General features: G+C 32.9%; 2 protein-coding genes and 1 long non-coding RNA gene across 12 annotated transcripts in view; 1 reads left to right on the top strand and 2 right to left on the bottom strand.

Annotated features, from left to right (window-relative positions):
• Window positions 1–10,159, top strand: part of LOC139491225 (cilia- and flagella-associated protein 47-like) — a 69,759-nt gene extending 59,600 nt beyond the window's left edge. For all 10 annotated transcript variants that reach the window (XM_071278706.1, XM_071278704.1, XM_071278713.1 and 7 more), the window contains one exon: window positions 8,595–10,159. In XM_071278706.1, the coding sequence (XP_071134807.1) occupies window positions 8,595–8,813 (219 nt within the window). In that variant the 3' untranslated portion in view covers window positions 8,814–10,159. The remainder of the gene's footprint in view (window positions 1–8,594) is intronic.
• Window positions 1,523–7,579, bottom strand: LOC139491227 (uncharacterized). The gene is made up of 3 exons (XR_011656494.1): window positions 7,494–7,579; window positions 2,529–2,641; window positions 1,523–1,622 (listed from the first exon to the last, which is right to left on the bottom strand). It is a non-coding gene; the product is annotated as an uncharacterized lncRNA (long non-coding RNA).
• Window positions 10,160–13,197: 3,038 nt separating the features above from the next.
• LOC139491224 (nucleolar and coiled-body phosphoprotein 1-like) lies at window positions 13,198–22,600 on the bottom strand. The gene is made up of 7 exons (XM_071278702.1): window positions 22,440–22,600; window positions 21,772–21,827; window positions 21,045–21,134; window positions 17,814–20,466; window positions 16,825–16,863; window positions 15,659–15,742; window positions 13,198–15,148 (listed from the first exon to the last, which is right to left on the bottom strand). Exons 1-7 carry the CDS (start codon window positions 22,548–22,550, stop codon window positions 14,990–14,992), a joined length of 3,192 nt encoding a protein of 1,063 aa, XP_071134803.1. The 5' UTR covers window positions 22,551–22,600; the 3' UTR covers window positions 13,198–14,989.
• Between the last annotated feature and the right edge of the window lie 834 nt (window positions 22,601–23,434).

Below are 23,434 nucleotides of genomic sequence, written 5' to 3'. Positions count from 1 at the left end.
AAACGAATGGATAACACCTTTCATATTCCTGACTTGGTACAGGCGTTTTCTTATGTTTGCAGAGAACTGACTCCTTATAGGCTGTTTTGTATAACATCTATCAAGACATAGTCAAGGTTCTAAAAATGTGAATAATTTCTTTATTGAAATGTTTATAAATTATTACACTGTTGTATATGTATGCAAAACAAATAGGTGTGCAACTGAAAAGATGGTAAACCCAGCTAACAATGTTACGTCATAATTACGTCGTGACAATGTCATGTTTTCGTCGCATTGACGTCAGGTTATTACGTTGTATTTACGTAAAAGTGTATGGTTTTCTTGACGTTGTCACAACGTCGTACATTAACGTTGTGGTGACGTAAAATTACGTTTCTACAACGTTATTCCTGACATTACAACAACGTTTATATCACATTATGTCGATGTTGTCACAACGTCATACATCAATGTTGTGGTGACGTAAAATTACGTTTCTACAACGTTATTCCTGACATTACAACAACGTTTATATCACGTTATCGCAACATTAACATTAACGTTGTTGTGACGTAAAATTACGTTTCTACAACGTTAATATCACATTATGTCGACGTAATATACTTGCACTTTTATATTATGCTTTATAATTGGCCAAAAAATGATCGTATATACACACACATAGTATCAACTGTGTTTGGGACCATGAGGTGACCTCTAGATGATATATGTTGGTGTTATTCTCTGAATTCGTATATTCTGCATCATCATCTTTTTTTTTGTAGCTTCAATCGAATTACTGTTTCAGTAATTGTGATATAACAGAAATGAATCCTAGGGCCATCTATAGCTGAGTGGCTGCCTATTCGTATGCAGTTCTTGATAGTGCTTGTAAAAATAATATGCATTTATCATATATGTTACTCTATAAGATTAAGAGGGATGTTGTCCCGGTCTCTTTAACCCGTCTTTAATTGCTGCCTATACGATATGGGATTTGCCCATTGTTGAAGGCAGTACATTGACCTCTATAGTTATTTTCTGTGTCGTTTGGTCTGTTGTGGAGAGTCTCGTTGGCAATCATAGTACCACATCTTCTTTTTTTATATTCAATTTATTTCATCGTAGTATACATTTCTCATTAAGCATGTTCACGTTCTGAATATAATATCTGGCTAGCTAAATACCCACCCATGAAAGTAATAAAAAAAAGTTTATGAAAAGTAAATAATGCCTGCAAATGTTTGCACCTGTCCTAAGTCAGGAATCTAATGTACAGTAGTTGTCGTTTGTTTATGTAATTTATACGCGTTTCTCGTTTTTTTATTTTATATAGATTAGACCGTTGGTTTTCTCGTTTGAATGGTTTTACACTAGTAATTTTGGGGCTCTTTATAGCTTGTTGTTCGGTGTGATCCAAGGCTCCGACATTGACCTATAATGGTTTACTTTTTCAAGTTAAATTGTTATTTTGACGGAGAGTTGTCTCATTGGCACTCACACAACATCTTCCTATATCTGTATATCAAAAAGTGAAGAATTGATCGTTAATTTTGTTTATTTAATTTTTAAATGTTCTCCTGGGTCCCTGGTAGTGGTATTTCCGGAGCTGCTGCAATTATCCTCTTAACAGTTGGTTCCTGCAATGACAATACAAAAACTTATTTGTACAAAATAAGTTAAATTGTAATTATTCTAGGTCAAACATTATTGAAAATAAATACTAGATCTATGTAGCTGTGTGTAAGACGTGGCTTTCCAAATCTCCTTGAAAAACACATAAACCACATAATTATATATTCAGTTAAATTTAATGTTACCCTTAATTTATTGTCCCAAAAGAGTATCTTGATCTTCACAATGCTAGTTACAAATGCATATCTATAAGGCCACCCTTAAACAATTGTTTGTTTGGCATTGCCGACCCACACTATCAGCAGGTGGGTAGGTAGGTAGGGATTTATTTTTTTTACATTTAAAAGATTTATACATGTAAATCATGAAGTCTCTAGATCAATGTTGTCCAAAGCATTGAAGCATTGTTGTGTGTACATGCTGGTGGTTTCTTTGAAAGGGGTCAACCGTCAATGTCACATTCTACATCATACACAGAAACAAAATCAAGAGCATACCAGGCACTAGTAAGACCCAAACTGGAATATAGTTGTAGTGTCTGGGACCCCCATATGAAAGAACAACAGATACAATTAGAAAAGGTACAGAGACGTGCTGCTCGTTACGTACACAACAACTACGATTACACGAGCAGTGTCACAAACATGCTAAATCAGTTGAAATGGCCACCACTAGCTGAGAGACGCTTAAAAACCAGACTTATTTTATTTTATAAAGTAATACATTGTCTTGTTGCCATTCCATCGCATATTCTTGAACAAACAGACAGCAGAACAAGACAAAATTTTAGGCCTAATAACAATTTCGTACTGAATTAAAAAAAAAACAACAACATAGAATACAAACAATAATAATTTTGGGAAATATTCCAATATAGGTTGCACTATACGGGGAAATAAGGGTATTCTTACCTTATAGCGTGTTCCACCTCGTTTTGGGAGTGTATGTTTTAGGGTTTCCCCAATCAATTCTTCAATATCTGATGTCCTTGCTGAGGGGTATATGTAGTTCTTCATGTAAGACTCTACAAAAATTGACATTGATAAAATTTGCATAGTGATATTAAATGTAATTTAAAAATAAACCGTAGACTGTCAGGGAGCAACAATTTTACTTCAAGGAGGGTCATGGTTTTTGCTTGAGTCAGTGAAGTGCAAACAATTTTATTCAATTTTTCAACGATATCAATCAAATTATTTTTTTTAAGTCTAACACTATAAGGTATGGGTGGAATCTGGATTCAAAATATTTTTTGTCCTGAACTCTAACAGAATATTTTGTTTCATCAATTTGGAAATCTTAAGAAAAAACTCTATGACCCCCCCCCCCCCCCCCCCCCCCCCCCCCCCCCCCTTCTTTTATAGTTAAATGGTGGTTCCCTAATTTCAAAGGCAAATTCGGTATTTTCATTAAATATTTATGAGTTTGAAGCTATAATATTGATTTTGTTAGATGGCATAATGATTTATCATTTATCAAATTAAATACACAGCTTTTTTACATTTTTTATTACTTTTTACATTATTATATTCCAATCTTCATTGTGACTGATGTATCTTTTTAAACTCCACAAAGAACCGGTAAAAAAACCAAATTCCCAGTATTGTCAGCGCCGGCAAAATAGCCATTACTTTTGAATTATGCTATATATAGCTATTTATAGCTCGCTTTTAATCGAGATATTATAATCATATCATAATTACTGTTTCACCGGCAAATAAGCCACTGCCAAAATAATTAAAAAAAAATATAATTGAAAATTATGACCATAAATGTATGTTTTACATTTACAAATTTGCCATATATATGTTCCAGACCATTGAGTTTTTGGACCGTACGAGTACGGTCCGGACCGTATATACGTATACTCGTACGGTCCGACCATACGCGTGCGGTCGGACCGTATGAGTATACGCGTATGGTCCAGTACGAGCTGACCTAATGTTATTGGATCATATGGTTTACATTTAGACAACCATTATCACAATCTTTATTTTTAGTATTACAAATTGTTATTATTACAATTAGATGGACGTATTTTTTTTGCGTTGAAATGTGTGCTGTTCATGCATGTTCCCTTGCATTTACATTTTTGTTTCTAAAATTGCTAAATAGTGTCCTCCCACATTATGTTTTCTTCCGATATCTTCAATTTCAGTGATCATATAATTCAATTAATGTATTACTGGTCGACATGTTAAGACATACAAGAAATTGACATATTTAATTAGCGCGAATTTTTTAAATAGTTAAGATATAAAGTTTTTATTTCAATTACATTTGAACTTTTTTATATAAATTTGAGAGTTAAGTTATCTTGATCTGTTTATATATGCATTTGCATTAAACTTGAACAACTTCTTTATATTAGTTCTACCGTATGAGTATTTTGAAAAAGTAAGCCTACGGTCCAAAAACTCATAGATACGGTCTGGAACATATATTATATAAATTAATACAGATTAATCGTTGACTATTTATTCAGTCATTATATACATATAATAATAATAATTAAAGGAGTAGTGGTATGATTTTTTTGTAAATTATATTGTCCCTTACAAAAATAAATAATTATAAATAATAATTTATTTTATTAAAGTGTCACATACTCGTCTACTGATGTTATACAGTCATATAGATAATATTATATAATATACATTGCACAATAGTAAGATAAGACAAATACCCAGCCTACATAGGCTTATGAGACACTATTTACAAATATATACCTATTTAACAGTATACAAATTGTAAAACATAGTAAAATGTTAAAAAATAATTAAAACTATCCGGATTTTTCAAATAATAATAAAAATTAAAATATGTAATTAAAAAAAAAAACCATAACCTTAATTTAAAAACAGAAATATAAATATAAACAAGAATGTGTCCTCAGTACACGAATGCCCCACTCGCACTATCATTTTCTATGTTCAGTGGACCGTGAAATTGGGGTAAAATCTCTAATTTGGCATTAAAATTAGAAAGATCATATCATAGGGAACATGTGTACCAAGTTTGAAGTCGATTGGACTTCAACTTCATCAAAAACTACCTCGACCAAAAACTTTAACCTGAAGCGGGACAGACGGACGAACGAACGGACGGACGGACGAACGAACGGACGGACGAACGAACGGACGCACAGACCAGAAAACATAATGCCCCTCTACTATCGTAGGTGGGGCATAAAAAGAAGATGTGGTATGAATGCCAATGAGACAACTCTCCACAAGAGACCAAAATGACACAGAAATTAAAAACTACAAAGTTGATTTTTGTAAAAAATCTTTTGTATTTATTCATTCTAAATTTTTATCAGTTCTTTAGTTTATGAGTTCAATGCACAAGTTTTTATATTGTAAATACACTTGAGTTATTTTCAAGGTATGCCATCACTGTGTCTGTGTATAAAGTTAACATGACATGGCAAATAAAATTGAGAAAGGAAATGGTGAATATGTCAAAGCGACAACCACCCGACCATAGAGCAAACAACAGCCGAAGGCAACCAATGGGTCTTCAATGTAGCGAGAATTCCCGCACCCGTAGGTGTCCTACAGATGGCCCCTAAAATATGCATAATAGTACAGTGATAATGGACGTCATACTAAACTCCGAATTATACACAAGAAACTAAAAATTAAAATCATACAAGACTAACAAAGGCCAGAGGCTCCTGACTTGGGACAGGCGCAAAATTGCGGCGGGGTTAAACATGTTTATGAGATCTCAACCCTCCCCCTATACCTCTAGCCAATGTAGAAAAGTAAAAGAATAACAATACGCACATTAAAATTCAGTTCAAGAGAAGTCCGAGTCTGATGTCAAAAGATGTAACAAAAGAAAATAAATAAAATTAAAAACCAATTGTTCAGAGAACAATTGAAGGTCTTTCCATCAAAACAATGTATTTTGATATGAAAAGTTGTGAAACTAAGTTCAAAATGTCATTTCAATCGTCAAATGATAGCTTCTAGTAAGCTGATTCCAAAAATATATTGTTTCCATACATTTTTTTTAAATAAGGGAGATAATTTGTTACTTCCGGTTTGAAAAATGTTACTTCCGATTATATTTGAATATTTACTTGACACTGATTCCAAAAATATCTGGTTCTATATACTTTTATATTAATAAAGTACAAAAAATAGCTACTTCCGGTTTATAAAAAGTCACTTCCGGTTGTTTTTTTCAAGGTTAAATGGTTTGATACCTTTTTCTAAAAGTTGTATATCTTTATCATGTATACATATAGAATAAAAGCAAAGGTCAAAATCTAGAACGTCAAATTAAGCTATGACCTTGATATCAATTTCAAGGTCATAAACCAAGGACCTCAAATCAAAAGACCATAGGTCTTAATTATATTTAGTTAATGAGTTATATCACCAAACGCATATTTTTAAATACAAGAGGGGAGAAAACTCCCTTTTACATTCAACGTACGCTTGCAATCAAAATTTACATCTTACGACATGTCGCAACTAACAATTTAGTAAAAATAATTTGTTGATATCTTATACAGTCTTTGGATATAAGTGAAAATAAGCCAAATTCAAATATTAGAATATGACCTTGACCTTTGACCTTGACCTAATTTTCATTTTTTGGGACCAAGGACCTCAAATCAAAAGATCCTAGGTCTCTATCACTTATGGTTTATAAGATAGAAATTCATATCACTTATATCAGATGCATAAGGGGAAATAACTCTCATATGGAGCGGTCATATCGCTTCGGTCAAAATAGGACAAATCATGCGAAGGATATAACGAGCAATTTTGTAAAATAAATTTGTCATAATCTTTAACGGTTGCGAAGGAGATGCGATAACAAGGAAAACAGTGTTTGGGGAGATAACTCCTTCAAAGAAAAGTATTCGTTTACGCAGGGAAAAATTTCAAAAGCTGTTCGATATCATATACAAAATATCTAAGCGACATATTGCGAAACAAATGTTTATCGCAAGAACAAAATTAGGCGGAAGAAAAAAAAAATAATCAGAAGAAAAACAATAGGTCTTTCCACAGAAAAGTGGAAAGACCTAATGACAATAATACATAAATAACAACAGACTACTAGCAGTTAACTGACATGCCAGCTCCAGACCTCAATTAAACTGATTGAAAGATTATGTCTTCATCATATGAATATCAGGTACAATCCCTCCCGTTAGGGGTTTAGTATCATACTATCATAAAATATATGAGAAGAACATAACCCGTGTCATGCCAACAACTGTTACCACTGATAGCTCGCTATCCTGACCTCAATTAGAATCAAATTAGCTACACGTGTGTAAGGTTTCTGCAGACGAAATTAGCAAAAGTTTTTTGTAAAAATAATTTATAAAGCAAGAGTACAACAAAATTTAATTTCATATCTATCATGTCTCTCTTCTAAAATTACATCATGCACGTGTTGTAAAACCAGAATAGTGGTGCGATATGTATAAATTATCGGGTTTTCTACATGCTGATATCGGAAAAATATCAGCCCCGAGGCACAATGTGAACCTTTTTGACGAGCGGCTGATATTTTCCGACATATATACGAAGAAAACCCGCATTGTCACGATTGTGACGTTGCTGTCAGATAATTTCACCTCTCACATCATTTTGCACATTGTGACGTCGCTGGTAGTGATAATGCTTGGAGCACAAAAATCATGCTTGAAACACCAAATCCTGTATTTTGACATATATACCGGCCTCTCTAACTCTTGACAATCACTTTTCCATTGTGGCGTCAGATGTTTTGTTTAATGACGTCAAAACTTTACGGGAACATCATTCTGTTCCTTTATAATAGAAACTTTATAAAAAGTAAGAAGAAAAAAACAACAGTTAAATAATACAGATAAATGTACTTACGTTGGATCTTAGTGCAGTGGCTTGGTGAATGGCGTTTACTTTGAATATGACGTCATCACTTAAATAGCGTCACAACTAAAAGCCCTAACAACGGAACCAAAATCGGAAACGTTACGGTATTTCCGTATCTTTTTTTAACGTACAAACTTCGTCCCCTTTCACAGGTAATGCCTGCCTCATATCAAATATTGTTCATTAGTTCTACCAATACAAACAAGACAAATTAAATCTAGTACATAATAAAAGAAGAAATTTTGCTATTGTAAATTTTAGGGATGTCGACAATTACGTTGCTACAACGTTTTAATTACGTGATTTATTTGATCGATGTACAGTACATATTGCAATTATTTTTTATTATTATTTTTTATTATTACGATGTTTTATTGATGACAAAAACATGGTTCCTCTTTTATAATAGCGTAAAAATCAACTTAATACTTTATCGACCAAAAATATGACGACGTTGCTATAACGTCACAGATACGTGACAGATGCGTCGCAATATGACATTGCAACAACGTAATATAAACGTTATTAAAAACAATAATAACGTTGTCCTGACGTCGGTTCTACGTCGTATCTGACGTGACGTAAAATTACATTCTCACAACGTTGCAACAACGTCATACTAACGTAACGTCAGCCATGACCTTTCAGCGACCAATACATAACGTCGCAAGGACGTCATGTGTTTCCTGGGAAAAGCCAGAAGAATTCAAATAAATTTAAAACTGTTAAACAGAGAGCCAATGTATACACATTAACTTGGGCCATTCAAGCAGTTGAAAGGTGAATGATAAAAAAGGTATAATCCATATATTAATGGTCAGATGAGACATTCTACATATAACTAAGGGACTTAAGCCAAGTGATTGATTTTCTAACCTTTGATCACCTTTTCTTGCTTGTGAAATAAGCTGAAAAAAAAGACTTTGTTTGTTTTCAGTTAAAAAAAAACGTAGAAATATTTAAATGAGGGATTTTATACACAGGATATGTATGGTTCTCTCCTATTTACAAGCTTTCTAAAATTATGCACTGACTGTTTTATGATCATTCAATGCTTTTCATTATATGAAGAATTATATTTTTTCTCAGACAAATGATATGCAGTGGAGTTATGATGTTAAAGGAACAATACCAGAATACAACCCGCCAAGGGGGAGATCATCCCAGCCTATAGCAGGACCACACCCAGATCCTAGAATTAGAGGGGAGAGAATCAGTTATGTCAGACAGAACATTAAGCTGAACACTACAGCTGCATCATCTCCTCTTAAAGGAGCACCTCTTATACAGCGCACAAAACTTCCATGAAATGATGGATGATGATGTATAAACCAAAAATCTATTAACACTGTTTTTTCATACATAGACAGTAACATTAGACCTTAAAGGGCATGGTCAGGAGATGAAGTTATACTTATCTCTAAATAGGACAATGTCCAGTACTATGTCCAGTTGATCATTCATAAATAGAGGTTTGAACTGATTTGTAATACATTGACCAAAACCATTTTCAAGTTGACTGATATTTCTTCCATTATTTTCTGTATCGATAAAATTTTAAATCTGATCTTTTTTTGATTATGAAAGATGAGTTTTGTTTAGTTATTATTTCCTATTGTTTTTTTCTCAACAGTATTTATCTTCTAGAATGACATGAATGATAACTTTATACTTTGATGTAGGATGTAGTCAATGTACATTAATAAAAGGTTTGTTTTTATTATTTTATCCATGCAGTACAATTGTAAATTATAAGTGAACTATTTTTTATACTTTTTAATCTTTTTGTTTTCTTTTGAATTTAACAAATCTATCCTGCAATAATCACAAATGATCTTTTTTTTTAAAACTTTTTTTATTTCCTATGTCTCCAATTCCGTCCAGCATTTAGTGAAACTGCTGTTATAAATAGCATTAGTTATTTACTGATTTGATTTATTGTCAATTAGTGGCCCAAAGACTGTTGTATAAATATATATTTTCATGTTGTTAAAGATAGTGATTGTTAATGTTTTCTTTCTACATTTCTGTATTAATATCTATGAAAAGGTACTCAGACAATTAAATATTTAATAATACATGTACTTACAGCGAGAGAAATCAATAGAATATCAGATGTACAATTTGTTAAGATTCGTAATTTTCTTATAAAATTGGAAATCATGTTAACATGGTATATCTTTCAATTATTTGTGATAAAGTAGAAACAAATATTCTTTTTTAACTCTACATAAGACCATAAATGTATATTATTTACTATAAAAAAATATTTCTTGAATGCTGGGCATTCTTATAAAACTTATTCCAAATTCTTCACTGAATTTTATTATTTAGAAGAAAATCAAACAGAAACCAGAAAATGTTTATATTTTCTAATAATTGTTCAGAAATATCCTTATTTGGTTTTGCATAATACTAAATGTTTTAAAAGAAGTGAATTTACCCAAGCAAGTAGTAAGTGATGTAGGAACTGAATCTTTGAATTAAAATAAGTATATATGTCTGTGATGCGTTTCATTTTGTATTGTTAACTAACTGTGACCCCTGTCATCTGTGATATAAATTCTATTTTTTAAGTTTTGGGTTTTTATTGTGAAATTTATTTATTATGTGGACAATATCAAATAAAGTATATTTACATTCATATATGAAAACTAATTTGTTGTTTTTCCCTCTCCATTTTATCAGCAGGAGACATGGTTTGATTGCCAATAAGACAACTGTATAATCTGCTATAAAAGATATGACATGAAAAATATGATGAAATTCAAATATAAAAGTAATGGCTAATTAATAACAAAACAATTTAGGAAAAATATCAAATCAATATCTTCAAGTATGAAGAAAACCAGATGCTCCGCAGGGCGCACCTTGATACGACAGCAGAGGTTAAACCCTGAACCGTTGGGGCAAGTATGGACACAACATTCAAGCTTGATACAGCTCTGAATTTGAATTGTGATTAAATAGTTGACACAGAATAGGTTTCTGACACCGAATGAATGTGGTCTAAAACTTAAAAAATTGGACATTTACCTATTATGGTCCAATATCTAAATACATGGTTAGATTCAGCTTATTAAAGAACCCCAAGAATTTAATTTTTGATGAAACCAAATAAAGTTCATTTTTTGACCCTTTTAGAACTCAATGTGGACCAATTTGAAAAAGGGGCCAAATTATCAAAAATCTAAATACATGGTTAGATTCAGCATATCAAAGAACCCCATTTACTCAATTTTTGTTGAAATAAAACTATGTTTAATTTTGAACCCTTTGGACCTTAATGTAGACCAATTTGAAAACGGGCCAAAAAATTAAGAATTTAAATACACGGTTAGATTAGGCGTATCAAAAAACCCCAAGAATTCAATTTTTGATGAAACCAAATAAAGTTCAATTTTTGACCCTTTAGAACTCAATGTGAACCAATTTGAAAATGGGGCCAAATTATCAAAAATCTAAATACATGGCTAGATTCAGCATATCAAAGAACCCCATGTTCAATTTTTGTTGAAATAAAACTATGTTTAATTTTGGACCCTTTGGACCTTCATGTAGACCAATTTGAAAACGGGACAAAAAATTAAAAATTTAAATACATGGTTAGATTAGGCGTATCAAAGAACCCCAATAATTCATTTTTTTATGAAATCAAAGTTTAATTTTGAACCCTTATTCCTGAACTGTTGGGATCAAAACTCCCAAAATCAATCCCAACCTTCCTTTTGTGGTCATAAACCTTGTGTTTGAATTTCATAGATTTCTATTTACTTCTACTAAAGTTATTGTGCAAAAACCAAGAAAAATGCTTATTTGTGCCCCTTTTTGGCCCCTAATTCCTAAACTGTTGGGACCAAAAATCCCAAAATCAATTCTATCCTTCCTTTAGTGGTTATAAACTGTGTGATAAAATCTTATTGATTTTTGTTTACTTATACTAAAGTTATTTCCGGAAATCATCCGTCTTCGGACGACGTAATACCAATAAACGATAAAAAAAAATTTAATTTTTCCGGTAGTATAAAAAGTGTAGAGAATTGATTTGCTGGACAGACAGACAGACGAAGTGCAAACCTTAAGTCCCCTTCGACTTTGTCGGTAGGGGGACTTAAAACAAATATGACTATCATGAACCATCTACAATCACTAAACTACAGGCTCCTCTTTGACTTGGGATAGGAAAACATAGATGGATCATTGATTGCTTAATTTAGGATGATGGATTTTTTTCTTCTTGGGAAAATTTTTTGTTAACTTGTTTGTCTGTGTCTTTTTCAACCATTATGACATTTTCAATTTGTTTTTAACTTGAATGTTCCTTTGGTATCTTTTGACTACCTTCTTCATCATTTGGTTTCCCATTGACAATCCTACATGTGTTAATTTAATACATCTTAAAAAAACATCAGCATGAACAATTTTAAAAGACCTGAAATTCTGGTTTGATAGTACATGTACTATATGCCTATCAGAGGTAGAATGAACAAATTTAAGGAAATATTGTTAATCATGCCAAAAATTTAGAAACGATCCTGGTAAACTTGTTGATCCTTTAAATAATTTATTCTTAAAGGTTACCAATTCAACACCGTAAAAAGATCATTGAAAATTGTTTTTATTGGTATAAATATTGATTTTGTTATAAGTAAATTAAAAGCAAACTAAATATTACTTGTATGTTATATACATCTACACATTCGTGGATCTACAATCTGTCGATACCTGCATCTTGGCATTGCACAAGGTCATGTTTTTCTCTGACTGTTTATGACATCTTTCCATGAAATCCATTGGATGTTGGATGTGTATGGGATGATAATTTAGTCTTAGATGCATGATTTTTTTATTAGTTGTTAGAGGCTTTTAACTAGCTGTCAGTTAACTGGGAGTACTCTCAGATCTGTGCCTAGTGTCTTTTTGTTGTTGGGATATACAAGTACCCGTCCATGTCCACTTGTATTTTTATCCATCTGATGAGTTGAGCCTTTTTCAACTGATTTTTATAGTGCATTCTTAGTTGTACTGTTACACCACTGTCCCAGGTTAGGGGGAGGGTTGGGATCCTGCTAACATGTTAACATGTTTAATCACGCCACATTCTGTATATATGTGCCAGTCCCAAGTCAGGAGCCTGTAATTCAGTGGTTGTGTTTATGTGCTACATATTTGTTTTTCATTCATTTTTTGTACATAAATTAGGCAGTTGGTTTTCTCGTTTTTTTTTGGTTTTACATTGTGATTTCGGGGCCATTTATAACTGACTATGCCGTATGGGCTTTGCTCATTGTTGAAGGCCGTACAGTGACCTATTCTGTGTTATTTTTGTCTCTTGTGGAGAGTTGTCTCATAGGCAATCATACCACATTTTCTTTTTTTAAAGTTACACAAGGATCAAAATCCTGAAAAAATGCACATTATCATAAATTGTATTCTTACATTGAGCACTTTAAAAAAGTTCTAGCTTGAAAACTAAGATATACCATTAGACAAATAAATGGGGAATGTGTCCATGGGACACAGATGATGCCCCCGCTTTCATTTAACTATATAAATGGACATATCTCAAGAAAGATAAAAGCGACGCTACTCAAAACATTAAAACGAAATGGTGGAGAACCAAACCTATTGCCATATGCCAATGAGTTCAAAAGATACTTCTCAGTTATTCTAAAATAAAAAGAAAGACTAGTTCATTGTGTACCTGTTTATTATGTTCTTTTAATATAACAAAGTACAAGCATACATTCAGTTCTAAAATAACTCTTCCATTGTTTAACATTACAGTACCAAATGTATAATATATACATTCCAATAGAATTCTTTGCATGCAAATAAATTGTTTGTGACAAGTTCTATTGTTGTTACAGCAGACAACATATTTGGGAAGTATGAAAATTAAATTATGTACGTCTAGATGCGAACAAAATAAATTCTATCAATAGTATCAAAGAAAAATATGTTTTCACTGCCCCTGAATAATCTCAATTCTACCAGTAGTATCAGAGGAAACTTTTTTATTTTTTACTGTCCAAGAAGTTTTTACTACAGGGGACTCGATGTAGTATGGTATTTGTTGAAAATACAATGGAAGAGGTAAAACACTTGTTCTTACCATGTAAGAAAGCATGGAAATTATTATCCCATAAATAGTAATATAATAAACCCATAGTACCTTAGCAGACTCAGAGATAATATTTACAGGGGCAATAATATGATTACAATTTGAAGACTAAGTTGACACTTGTGAACTTTTATAGAAACTTGTCCAATATAGAGTTGTACATCATAATCATTATCAATGAAATTTAAATGAGATTTACACACTATTTCAATATTTATGACAATAAAAATATTACCATGTCATGTGAGAATGAAATGAACAAAAGTGCTTAAGGTAAAATGATTTTTTTCTAATCAGACATGTAACAATTAAATACTTTTTAAAATTGTATGATGTGGATTGACAATAAAGACATGTAAAATGATAAAACAGCATAACAACAAAATCTCCATACATGATAGTCAGTGTGTAATTCACTGTAGGGGCTTTTTTTTAACATACTTCAAACATCACTCAATTTGCTGTTTCAGAATCTAATGGATTGTGGGTAATTGCATTATTTGCCCCATAATGAAAATAATACATCAGCATTTTTATATGGGTGTTTTAAACGACCTTCACTGGCTATAAAGCCCTCGTACACTTGCGCCTTTTTGGGCATTTAAATAAGTCATTTTTACATCATTAATGATGGAAGTTTTTAACGACCTTGATTGGCTATACAGCGCTTGCATGGTCAGCCCTTGCATGCAACTTTTTGGGCATTTACATCATTGGTTGAATGTCCTTTGTTTTATAGGATGTGGTTAACCAATCACAAAGTTTTATTGTATATTTTGGAAACTATTACCCAAAATGCATTAGATTCTAAAACAGTGAATTATACAACCTATATAGTTATTAGTAAAAATGACTTCATTGCTATTGCACTGAAAATAGTGAATTCTTTTCACAAAAAACATTCATTTCTATAACAAAGAAGCACCAAGGAAATAACAAGGATATAAAATAAAAAGTAAATTCAACCTTGAAATATGGTAGGGATAAAAAAAAATCAGTTTTTATTCAGATAAATATAAATGAAAATCATTAAATATTCTATGAACTTTCCTAACTAAAAAAATTACTTTCCTTCAAAACATTTGTATTTGGGGGAAAGTTACAAATATTACAAAATTCAAAGGTACCACCACATGATTATTCAAACTTAACCTTAGTTTAATTCATTTAGAATCTGGAGATTTAATATGAAAATACTTAGAAGAGCAATCCATGAAACTTGTAACCTATAAATAATACTGTTCTTCAACAGGGACATGATTGAATGAAAAATTCTGTTTTTTAAAGAGACAACCACCTTATATATCTTTTATATACAATTCTTTTCACGACATTGATATTGGCATACAATAAATAAATGTTATTCATCATCAAACTTAATAGAATGAACACTTGTATCTATAGCTCCTCCTCTGTAGCTTCCACGTTTTTTCTTTGTCTTTTCATGTCTAAATGATTTACCTTTTGTAAACTTGAGGTCTTTGTTAGCTTTCTCTCCCCAGGATCCATAAGCACCAGACTGAAAGAAAAAGTGAAATAAAAAAATAATTCAGAGTCAAGGCTGAAGTCTGTATTTATAACACACCATTTATGCCAATATCACAAATGTCAGGTTAAACTTAATTTAGCATACAAACTTCCTCAAGTTCAGCAGCAGTTGGTTCGGATGCATCCATAATTTTTTTGGAAAGTTTGAAAACTAACAAATGATACATGGGTTATCTTTAATCCGTTTGGTTTAAATTGCTATAAAAGTTGATGCCCCAGCTTGCATGTGACGGACGATATAAGGGGCATAGCTTGAGAATGGTAAAAGTGACAGCACCCTAATAAGGATTGTGTACTCATAACATTTGGTTGAGGCAAGGGTTTTTGTTGAGGTAAGGGTAACACTTAATGCTCTCTCTGGAGACAGTGGTGGAATAAAAATATGTTGTATAAGAAACCTATAATGAGAATTCAATGGTGGCAATAATCTGTGGTTTTCATAAGTATATATAACTGTCCTTACAGACTGCTGATTATTTACCTTGGCTTCAAAAGAGTTGTCCTTGAGTCGATGATCCACGTCTATAGCTTCTGTTTGTACTCTTCTAAATGGAGTCTTTTTGTTCTGTAAAAAAAAGTCATTTATCACAAATTAAATCAGTGTGGAATTTTGTTTATAATTTATAAAACTCTCTATTTGTATTAAGTTTTGTGCATACAATTTTTTTTGGGTGAGAATTCTTAACAAAAAATATGATCCAAGTTAACATGCAATGGTTTTGTATCAACAATTACTTCTAAGATTAACCTTTTAGCAGTTTTGTTTTTCGCCCATATATGGACAAAGACTTTGTTTGATTTAATTATGTTTATAATAATTAGCCAGATAAAATAGGTTTTATTATATTGATTTTTTTAATATTTGTCACACTTTTCTTTTATTGTAACACTGGCTAAAAAAATTAATATTGAACACACCAAAAATGAAAGATAGTTTAATATCATATCTTGACTTACATCTAGAAATTGACAATGAGGGTAGGTTGAAAACAAAACTTTACGACAAAAGAGATGATTTGTGAACTTTCCATTTGTAAGTAGCAACAGTCCAGCAGCACCTGCATACAGGGTATATATCTCCCAATTGATAAGATATTCCCATGCTTGCATTTCCTATCATGATTTTCTTGATAGAGGGTTGCTGCTCACAAGGAAGCTATTAAACCAAGAGTTCCAAATAGTGAAGTTGAAATCATCCCTTCGTAAATTTTATGGACGCCATCACGAGTTGGTTGACCGTTATGGAATAACCGTTTCACAAATGATATCGGATATGTTCCTTAAGTCGTAACCACAATCCCCTTCCCTTTCATGAATGTGACCTACCGAATTAGACTATTTACCGAATTTGTTATCACATAAGCAACACGACGGGTGCCACATGTGGAGCAGGTTCTGCTTACCCTTCCGGAACACCTGAGATCACCCCAAGTTTTTGGTGGGGTTCGTGTTGCTTAATCTTAGTTTTCTATGTTATGTCATGTGTACTATTGTTTGTCTGTTTGTCTTTTCTATGTTATGTCATGTGTACTATTGTTTGTCTGTTTGTCTTTTTCATTTTTAGCCATGGTGTTGTCAGTTTATTTTTCGATTTATGAGTTTGACTGTCCCTTTGGTATCTTTCGTCCCTCTTTTTTAAAGTATTACCTCTTCCTTGGACTTCTTCTTGGACGGTGTGTTGTCATCCTTGAGAAAAAAATATGAAAATTATTATAATGTAAGAAATATTGACCATTCTGTCAGCCACATGCTTATTGTTATGCACAATTTTGTTGTACAAATGTTATTTTTCGGCCAGGTTGACACTTTTTACATAGTGCAAAAAGTGCTCTAAAACCTTTTATAGCCACCTATACACTATTGATTTTTCTTATTGTTGAAGCCGTACAACAGCCTATAATTGCTTACACCCACTTCATTAGAGCTTTGGTCATGTTGGTGAATACTTGTCTCGTTGGAAATCATACCAGATCCAAGATCTTTTTTTATATATTAAACCTGTAATAAATGAATGCATCTTTTATTCCCATTGAAAAAAAGCTATTTTCATTAATAAAAAAAAGTTTTGATGAATTTACATGAAAATCAATACTGAAATTGATAAGTGTGTTAAACAAATGAACCTCTTATTTCAATATTTTTTTTAAACATTGTTTCTTAATATAAATCACTCTTTTAAAGTATTTGTTTTACTGCTATCTTGTCTCAATTAGCACTCTTTAATATTGTTGTTAAAATTAGGGCTATTCCAGAAAAAAATGTATGAGGGGGTTGGAAGGCAGTTTTTGTCAGCACCCGCCACCCAGACAATTGTAATTGAGAATTATAGTGCATTATAGTGTAAAAAGTTGCTCTGATACCCATCATCCATGTATTATTAATATAATGTGCCTTCCAACCCCCCCCCCCCCCCCCCATACATTTTTTTCTGGAATAGCCCTTATTAAATATTGCATAGCATTTTTGGTCTTCTTCATGCTTGTAGTATTGCACATGTACAAAACACCTGAGGGATAAATTATAAACAATAAATTCTAACATTTAATGCTTAAATGGACAATGTTAATGATATGGGAATGTCTGCAAGTAAATATTTGGTTTACAAATGTATGGTACAATCTTATCACAATAATTACCTTCCCATTACTCATCGCCACGCCAGAGTCTTCTCCAGAACTGCTACCACCTTTCCCATTCACCATACCGTTAACACTTGGTGTGGATGTCAACTGTTTCTTTCCTGAATCTGAATCAGAACTATCAGACGAAGAACTGTCTGAATCCACTTTTTTAATAGGTGTCTGTTTTGGTGTTTTAACTGTGGAATTATTCAGTGATTTATTGACTTTTTTCTGTTCCTCCTCTGAATCTGAACTGTCTGAATCAGAAGAACTACTGTCTTTCTTTGATTTATTGTTTACACTTGTGTTCACTTTTTTATTATTTACAGACGTGTTCTTACTTTTCTTATTTGAATCTGATTCACTAGAACTGTCTGAATCACTTGAACTATCCTTTTTAGTAGTCTTAGAATTATTTAATTTATTGTTAGGTGTTAATGCTTTTTTTGTTTGCTTTTTGTCATCATCTGAACTATCAGAAGAATCACTACTACTTGATTCAGCTTTTTTCTTTGTTGGTGTCTTTGCTGGAGTAGCAGCCTTTGCAGCTGTTTTAGGTTTCTCATCTTCAGAACTATCAGAAGAATCACTACTACTCGATTCAGCTTTTTTCTTTGTTGGTGTCTTTGCTGGAGTAGCAGCCTTTGCTTTAGGTGTCGCTGCCTTTGCAGCTGTTTTAGGTTTCTCATCTTCAGAACTATCAGAAGAATCACTACTACTTGATTCAGCTTTTTTCTTTGTTGGTGTCTTTGCTGGAGTTGCAGCCTTTGCTTTAGGTGTCGCTGCCTTTGCAGCTGCTTTAGGTTTCTCATCTTCAGAACTATCAGAAGAATCACTACTACTTGATTCAGCTTTTTTCTTTGTTGGTGTCTTTGCTGGAGTTGCAGCCTTTGCTTTAGGTGTCGCTGCCTTTGCAGCTGTTTTAGGTTTATCATCTTCAGAACTATCAGAAGAATCACTACTACTTGATTCAGCTTTTTTCTTTGTTGGTGTCTTTGCTGGAGTTGCAGCCTTTGCTTTAGGTGTCGCTGCCTTTGCAGCTGTTTTAGGTTTATCATCTTCAGAACTATCAGAAGAATCACTACTACTTGATTCAGCTTTTTTCTTTGTTGGTGTCTTTGCTGGAGTTGCAGCCTTTGCTTTAGGTGTCGCTGCCTTTGCAGCTGTTTTAGGTTTATCATCTTCAGAACTATCAGAAGAATCACTACTACTTGATTCAGCTTTTTTCTTTGTTGGTGTCTTTGCTGGAGTTGCAGCCTTTGCTTTAGGTGTCGCTGCCTTTGCAGCTGTTTTAGGTTTATCATCTTCAGAACTATCAGAAGAATCACTACTACTTGATTCAGCTTTTTTCTTTGTTGGTGTCTTTGCTGGAGTTGCAGCCTTTGCTTTAGGTGTCGCTGCCTTTGCAGCTGTTTTAGGTTTCTCGTCCTCAGAACTGTCGGAAGAATCACTGCTACTTGATTCAGCTTTTTTCTTTGTTGGTGTCTTTGCTGGACTTGCAGCCTTTGCTTTAGGTGTAGCTGCCTTGGCGACTGTTTTAGGTTTCTCATCTTCAGAACTGTCGGAAGAATCACTGCTACTTGATTCAGCTTTTTTCTTTGTTGGTGTCTTTGCTGGAGTTGCAGCCTTTGCTTTAGGTGTAGCTGCCTTGGCGACTGTTTTAGGTTTATCATCCTCAGAACTATCCGATGAATCACTGCTACTTGATTCAGCTTTTTTCTTGATTGGTGTCTTAGCTGGAGTTGCAGCCTTTGCTTTAGGTGTCGCTGCCTTTGCAGGTGATTTAGGTTTCTCATCCTCAGAACTGTCTGAAGAATCACTGCTACTTGATTCAGCTTTTTTCTTCGTTTGATTCTTAGCTGGAGTTGCAGCCTTTGCTTTAGGTGTAGCTGCCTTTGCAGTTATTTTAGGTTTATCATCTTCTGAACTATCTGAAGAATCACTGCTACTTGATTCAGCTTTTTTCTTGATTAGTGTCTTGGCGGGAGTAGCAGCCTTTGCTTTAGGAGTTGTGGCCTTTGCAGGTGATTTAGGTTTCTCATCCTCAGAACTGTCGGAAGAATCACTGCTACTTGTTTCAGCTTTTTTCTTCATTGGTGTCTTAGTGGGAGTAGCAGCCTTTGCTTTAGGTGTAGCTGCCTTTGCAGCTGTTTTAGGTTTCTCGTCCTCAGAACTATCTGAAGAATCACTGCTACTTGATTCAGCTTTTTTCTTGGCTTGGGTAGATTGTTTAGTGACAGGTGTTGTTGGTTTCTTTGCCTTCTTTTTATCCTCTTCATCAGATGAACTGTCGCTAGAACTACTCTCTGCTTTTTTATTTTTTGCTGCAGGACTTTTTCCTTTTGGTGTAACAGCTCCTGGTGGTGGTACATTGTTATATGATGGCTGTTTTTTCTTTGCAGGAACTTTTTTTGATGATTCATTATCTGAGCTTTCAGAATCTGCATCAGAATCAGATGTACCACTACTATCATTGTTTGCCTTCTTCTTAGGTGCTACAACAGGTTTGTTACCAGTTTTTGGCGTTACAGCTACTTTTTTCACTGCTGGTTTTTTAGATGTGTTATCATCAGACGAATCAGAGGAACTAGAGCTTGATGACTGTCTTCCTCTTTTCTTTGCTGGGGATTTATCTTTTGGTTTTTGAGCCTTTTCATCTTCCGAGTCACTAAAAATAAATATTGTATATTGTATATATTTGTAATTGCTTATATTTTATATTTTGTTGGCGAGCTAGAAAATGGCATTTTTGTTTTTAATAGACTTTTTAAAAAGAATACCTTGCGAGCCTGCTTGGGAATATATCATTTAAAATACTGCCAGCTTTAATATTTTATTTGATGTTTGCAAATAACATCTTTCAAATAGTAATGCTATGAAAACAGTACAGATTACATAAAACAGATTTGTTTTGAATCAATTTTGGAGTAAGTTGTGACACTATGATCACCAACACAAATTGCCTACCTCAATTAGAATTAAAATTTGATTGACCAACTTGTATGTGCCTTCCAATCTCTGATATATTTATCTTACATATTTTGATTCCTTAAATATCTATAAATCTCGGCCAATCATTTCTGTTCTTTTAAATACTAATAGACACAACCTTTTTAAAAACTTCTTGTCTGAATACACATCAATCCTAACTCAGGCAATGGTTAAACATGGGATAACACACAAGATTAAGGCAAATTATGGCAATATTCTACTGTAACTACATTGTATGTAAACATGATAAAGTACCTGCTGTCTGAGGAATCTGACGATGATTCAGTCTTTGCCTTTTTGTTACCAGAAATGGGCGTGTCTCCATTTTTCCTCTTTCCATTAGAACTGCAATAAATATATTTTAAATTATATAAATAAAATCTGTATAGAAAGAAACATTTTTGAGGTTATTTTGGGTGTTTTGGTGAAAGACTCTTAAGTCTGTTGAGTTGACAATAAATTAAATTGATTTGCCCAAATTTCCTATGGATAAAATATTGGCACAGTTTTTGTATTTCTTCAAGTAGTTTTACCAGGATTATTAAGTTGATCTAAAATGGTTAACATACATTAATAGTAGGGAAGATGAATTACAGGGAGGGCCTGAAATTATAATCTTGAGCAATTAGCAGTGACCAATTTTAAAATCACAATCAAGACAAATTTCAGAGATTAAAAAATCTTGGATTTTTTATGTGTACAATGACTTTGTGTATGCACATTTGGACCAATTTGATTTCAAAGGAAATAAAATTAAAAAAATTTAATCCTCCTGGCCACCTGTCAGAACTTTCCTAAAAGTTAGATGAAGATCAAATAATTTATTCTAGGTGGGCTTACAAATGGCCTTATTTCTTATGCGATTTGCTATGGGACAACTTTCAGCAATACCAAAAAAAAAATCAATAATGAAAATTTTATCTAGCAATGTCCATGATGTCACTGTACATGCTGTATGTGAAAAAAGTAGCTAGTACATTACCTCTGCCATGTTGTATAAACATCTTCAAGCTTTGGTGAACCTTTAGGTGGTGGGTTCTGCAAAACAAAAAAGTGTGTATGTATAATTATAAATGACTAAATGTCTAATCATTTTTCAGTTTTATTCAGCTTCATGTAAACACAGAATTTGATAGCTCTCTATATCAACTGGTCATCCAAGGGTTGTTGCTTGATGGGTGCCATAACTTTTTTTGTTTACGAAGTTTTTAGAAATTTAGAAATCAGGTTATTGTATTTTTTTTCTTTAAATTTACTGTTTCAAATTTTAAATGGTCAGGGCCCTACATATCAAAATCCAGATCAGATATGATATTACCAACTTTCCAACCGACCTGCATCTCTTCAGTTGGGATATACGTTGTCTTACCTCGACCCTCCCCCTTTTTGTATTTATAATAAAATAGTTTTCTTTGGGTCAGATTTAAGCCAAAAATTATATGCTTGAGTCCATTTTTTTCTGACTGGTTGCAATGTAGAACACATAGAAACATAAAGAAATGGAAAGAGACTAGATACGTCTCCTCCTTCAGATCGAGGAACTCTCGTGCTCATGTAACAACACAACCACGTGTTTTCTGTTTTCCTCTGAAGTTTGATGCAGATCTATCACTATGGCAGTACGGGGAACTTTAAATAATTCAAACTTACTACTTTGAACTTTTCCTTTAATTGTTTTGCTCCATCAAAACATAAATCTTTCAGATATTGGTAGACAAAAGGTAAAACTTCTTTTTTCTGAGGTTCACCAGCTGTAGCCATTTCGAGACCACGCAAATAAAAGGACCGGATGTTAGTGAAATAAACAGTAAATCGAGTCGGTGATAAATCCGGCATTTGTGACTTCAGGTGGCACGGTAGTATTTCCTGGCCCATAAGGGATAATGATAGCCTTTTTAAAATTTTCACCACTTTCTAACACTGCAAAAAATTCTACATTCACAGTTAACTGAAGTACTTTCATTTTACTATTCAGAAATGAATTTGAATATGTATCATGACCGTTTACTTTTTTTGCTATTTTTAAAAACCTAAGGCCACTAGTACTTTTAGGTATTTTATGGTGCACTGAATACAAAATTAAAAAAAATTCTCAAAAATTCATTTTCATCTGTATGTAAAATTATTTCATATTTTTCTACACCTGATTCATCCCTCAGTTTGGGAAAGTATGTTCAGTTGATACTGTATTTTTTGTCCAATCACACTGTTTAGATACATTTACCTAAGTACCTAAATTCTGGAATGCAAATACTACCGTGCCACCTTCAGTCCTAGGGGAATATTTACTCAACATTTTTTTTTTAAATCTATTTGTAGAGGACAGTCACATATAGGGAAAACGGTAGTATTAAATTTCCCCATCATTATAGGTTGGCCTTTTGTGTACCCAAGGTAGGTGAAGGAAGTCAAATTAGGAGCGCTGTGATTGGATGTAAGGGTACAATATATTTTGTATTTATGTATGAATAACTGCAGTGTGTATATTTACAATATGAATTTTGAAACCTATTGAAATATTTTCTAGAGAATTATTCGAAACGACTTCCAAAATTTCATAAATTTGGTGCAAAATGACGATGGGCATGGATAAAATAAACAAGCTCCGTTATAGTAAAATTATGAATTGTCAAAGACAAAATTTT

This window comes from Mytilus edulis, chromosome 10 (assembly GCF_963676685.1).
Source record: "Mytilus edulis chromosome 10, xbMytEdul2.2, whole genome shotgun sequence".
Taxonomy (NCBI): domain Eukaryota; kingdom Metazoa; phylum Mollusca; class Bivalvia; order Mytilida; family Mytilidae; genus Mytilus; species Mytilus edulis.
Note: the sequence above shows the minus strand (reverse complement) of the source record. Positions and strands in the feature narration are given on the sequence as shown.

Bases quoted from the DNA above. Each gene is read 5' to 3' on its own strand.
- LOC139491224 (XM_071278702.1), bottom strand. From the start codon at position 22,550: ATGGCTACAGCTGGTGAACCTCAGAAAAAAGAAGTTTTACCTTTTGTC. The intron at 21,135-21,771 runs GTAATGTACTAG...TATTTATTGCAG, and splicing joins GTTTATACAACATGGCAGAG to TTCTAATGGAAAGAGGAAAA. The intron at 16,864-17,813 runs GTAATTATTGTG...TTTTTTCTCAAG, and splicing joins TGGCGATGAGTAATGGGAAG to GATGACAACACACCGTCCAA.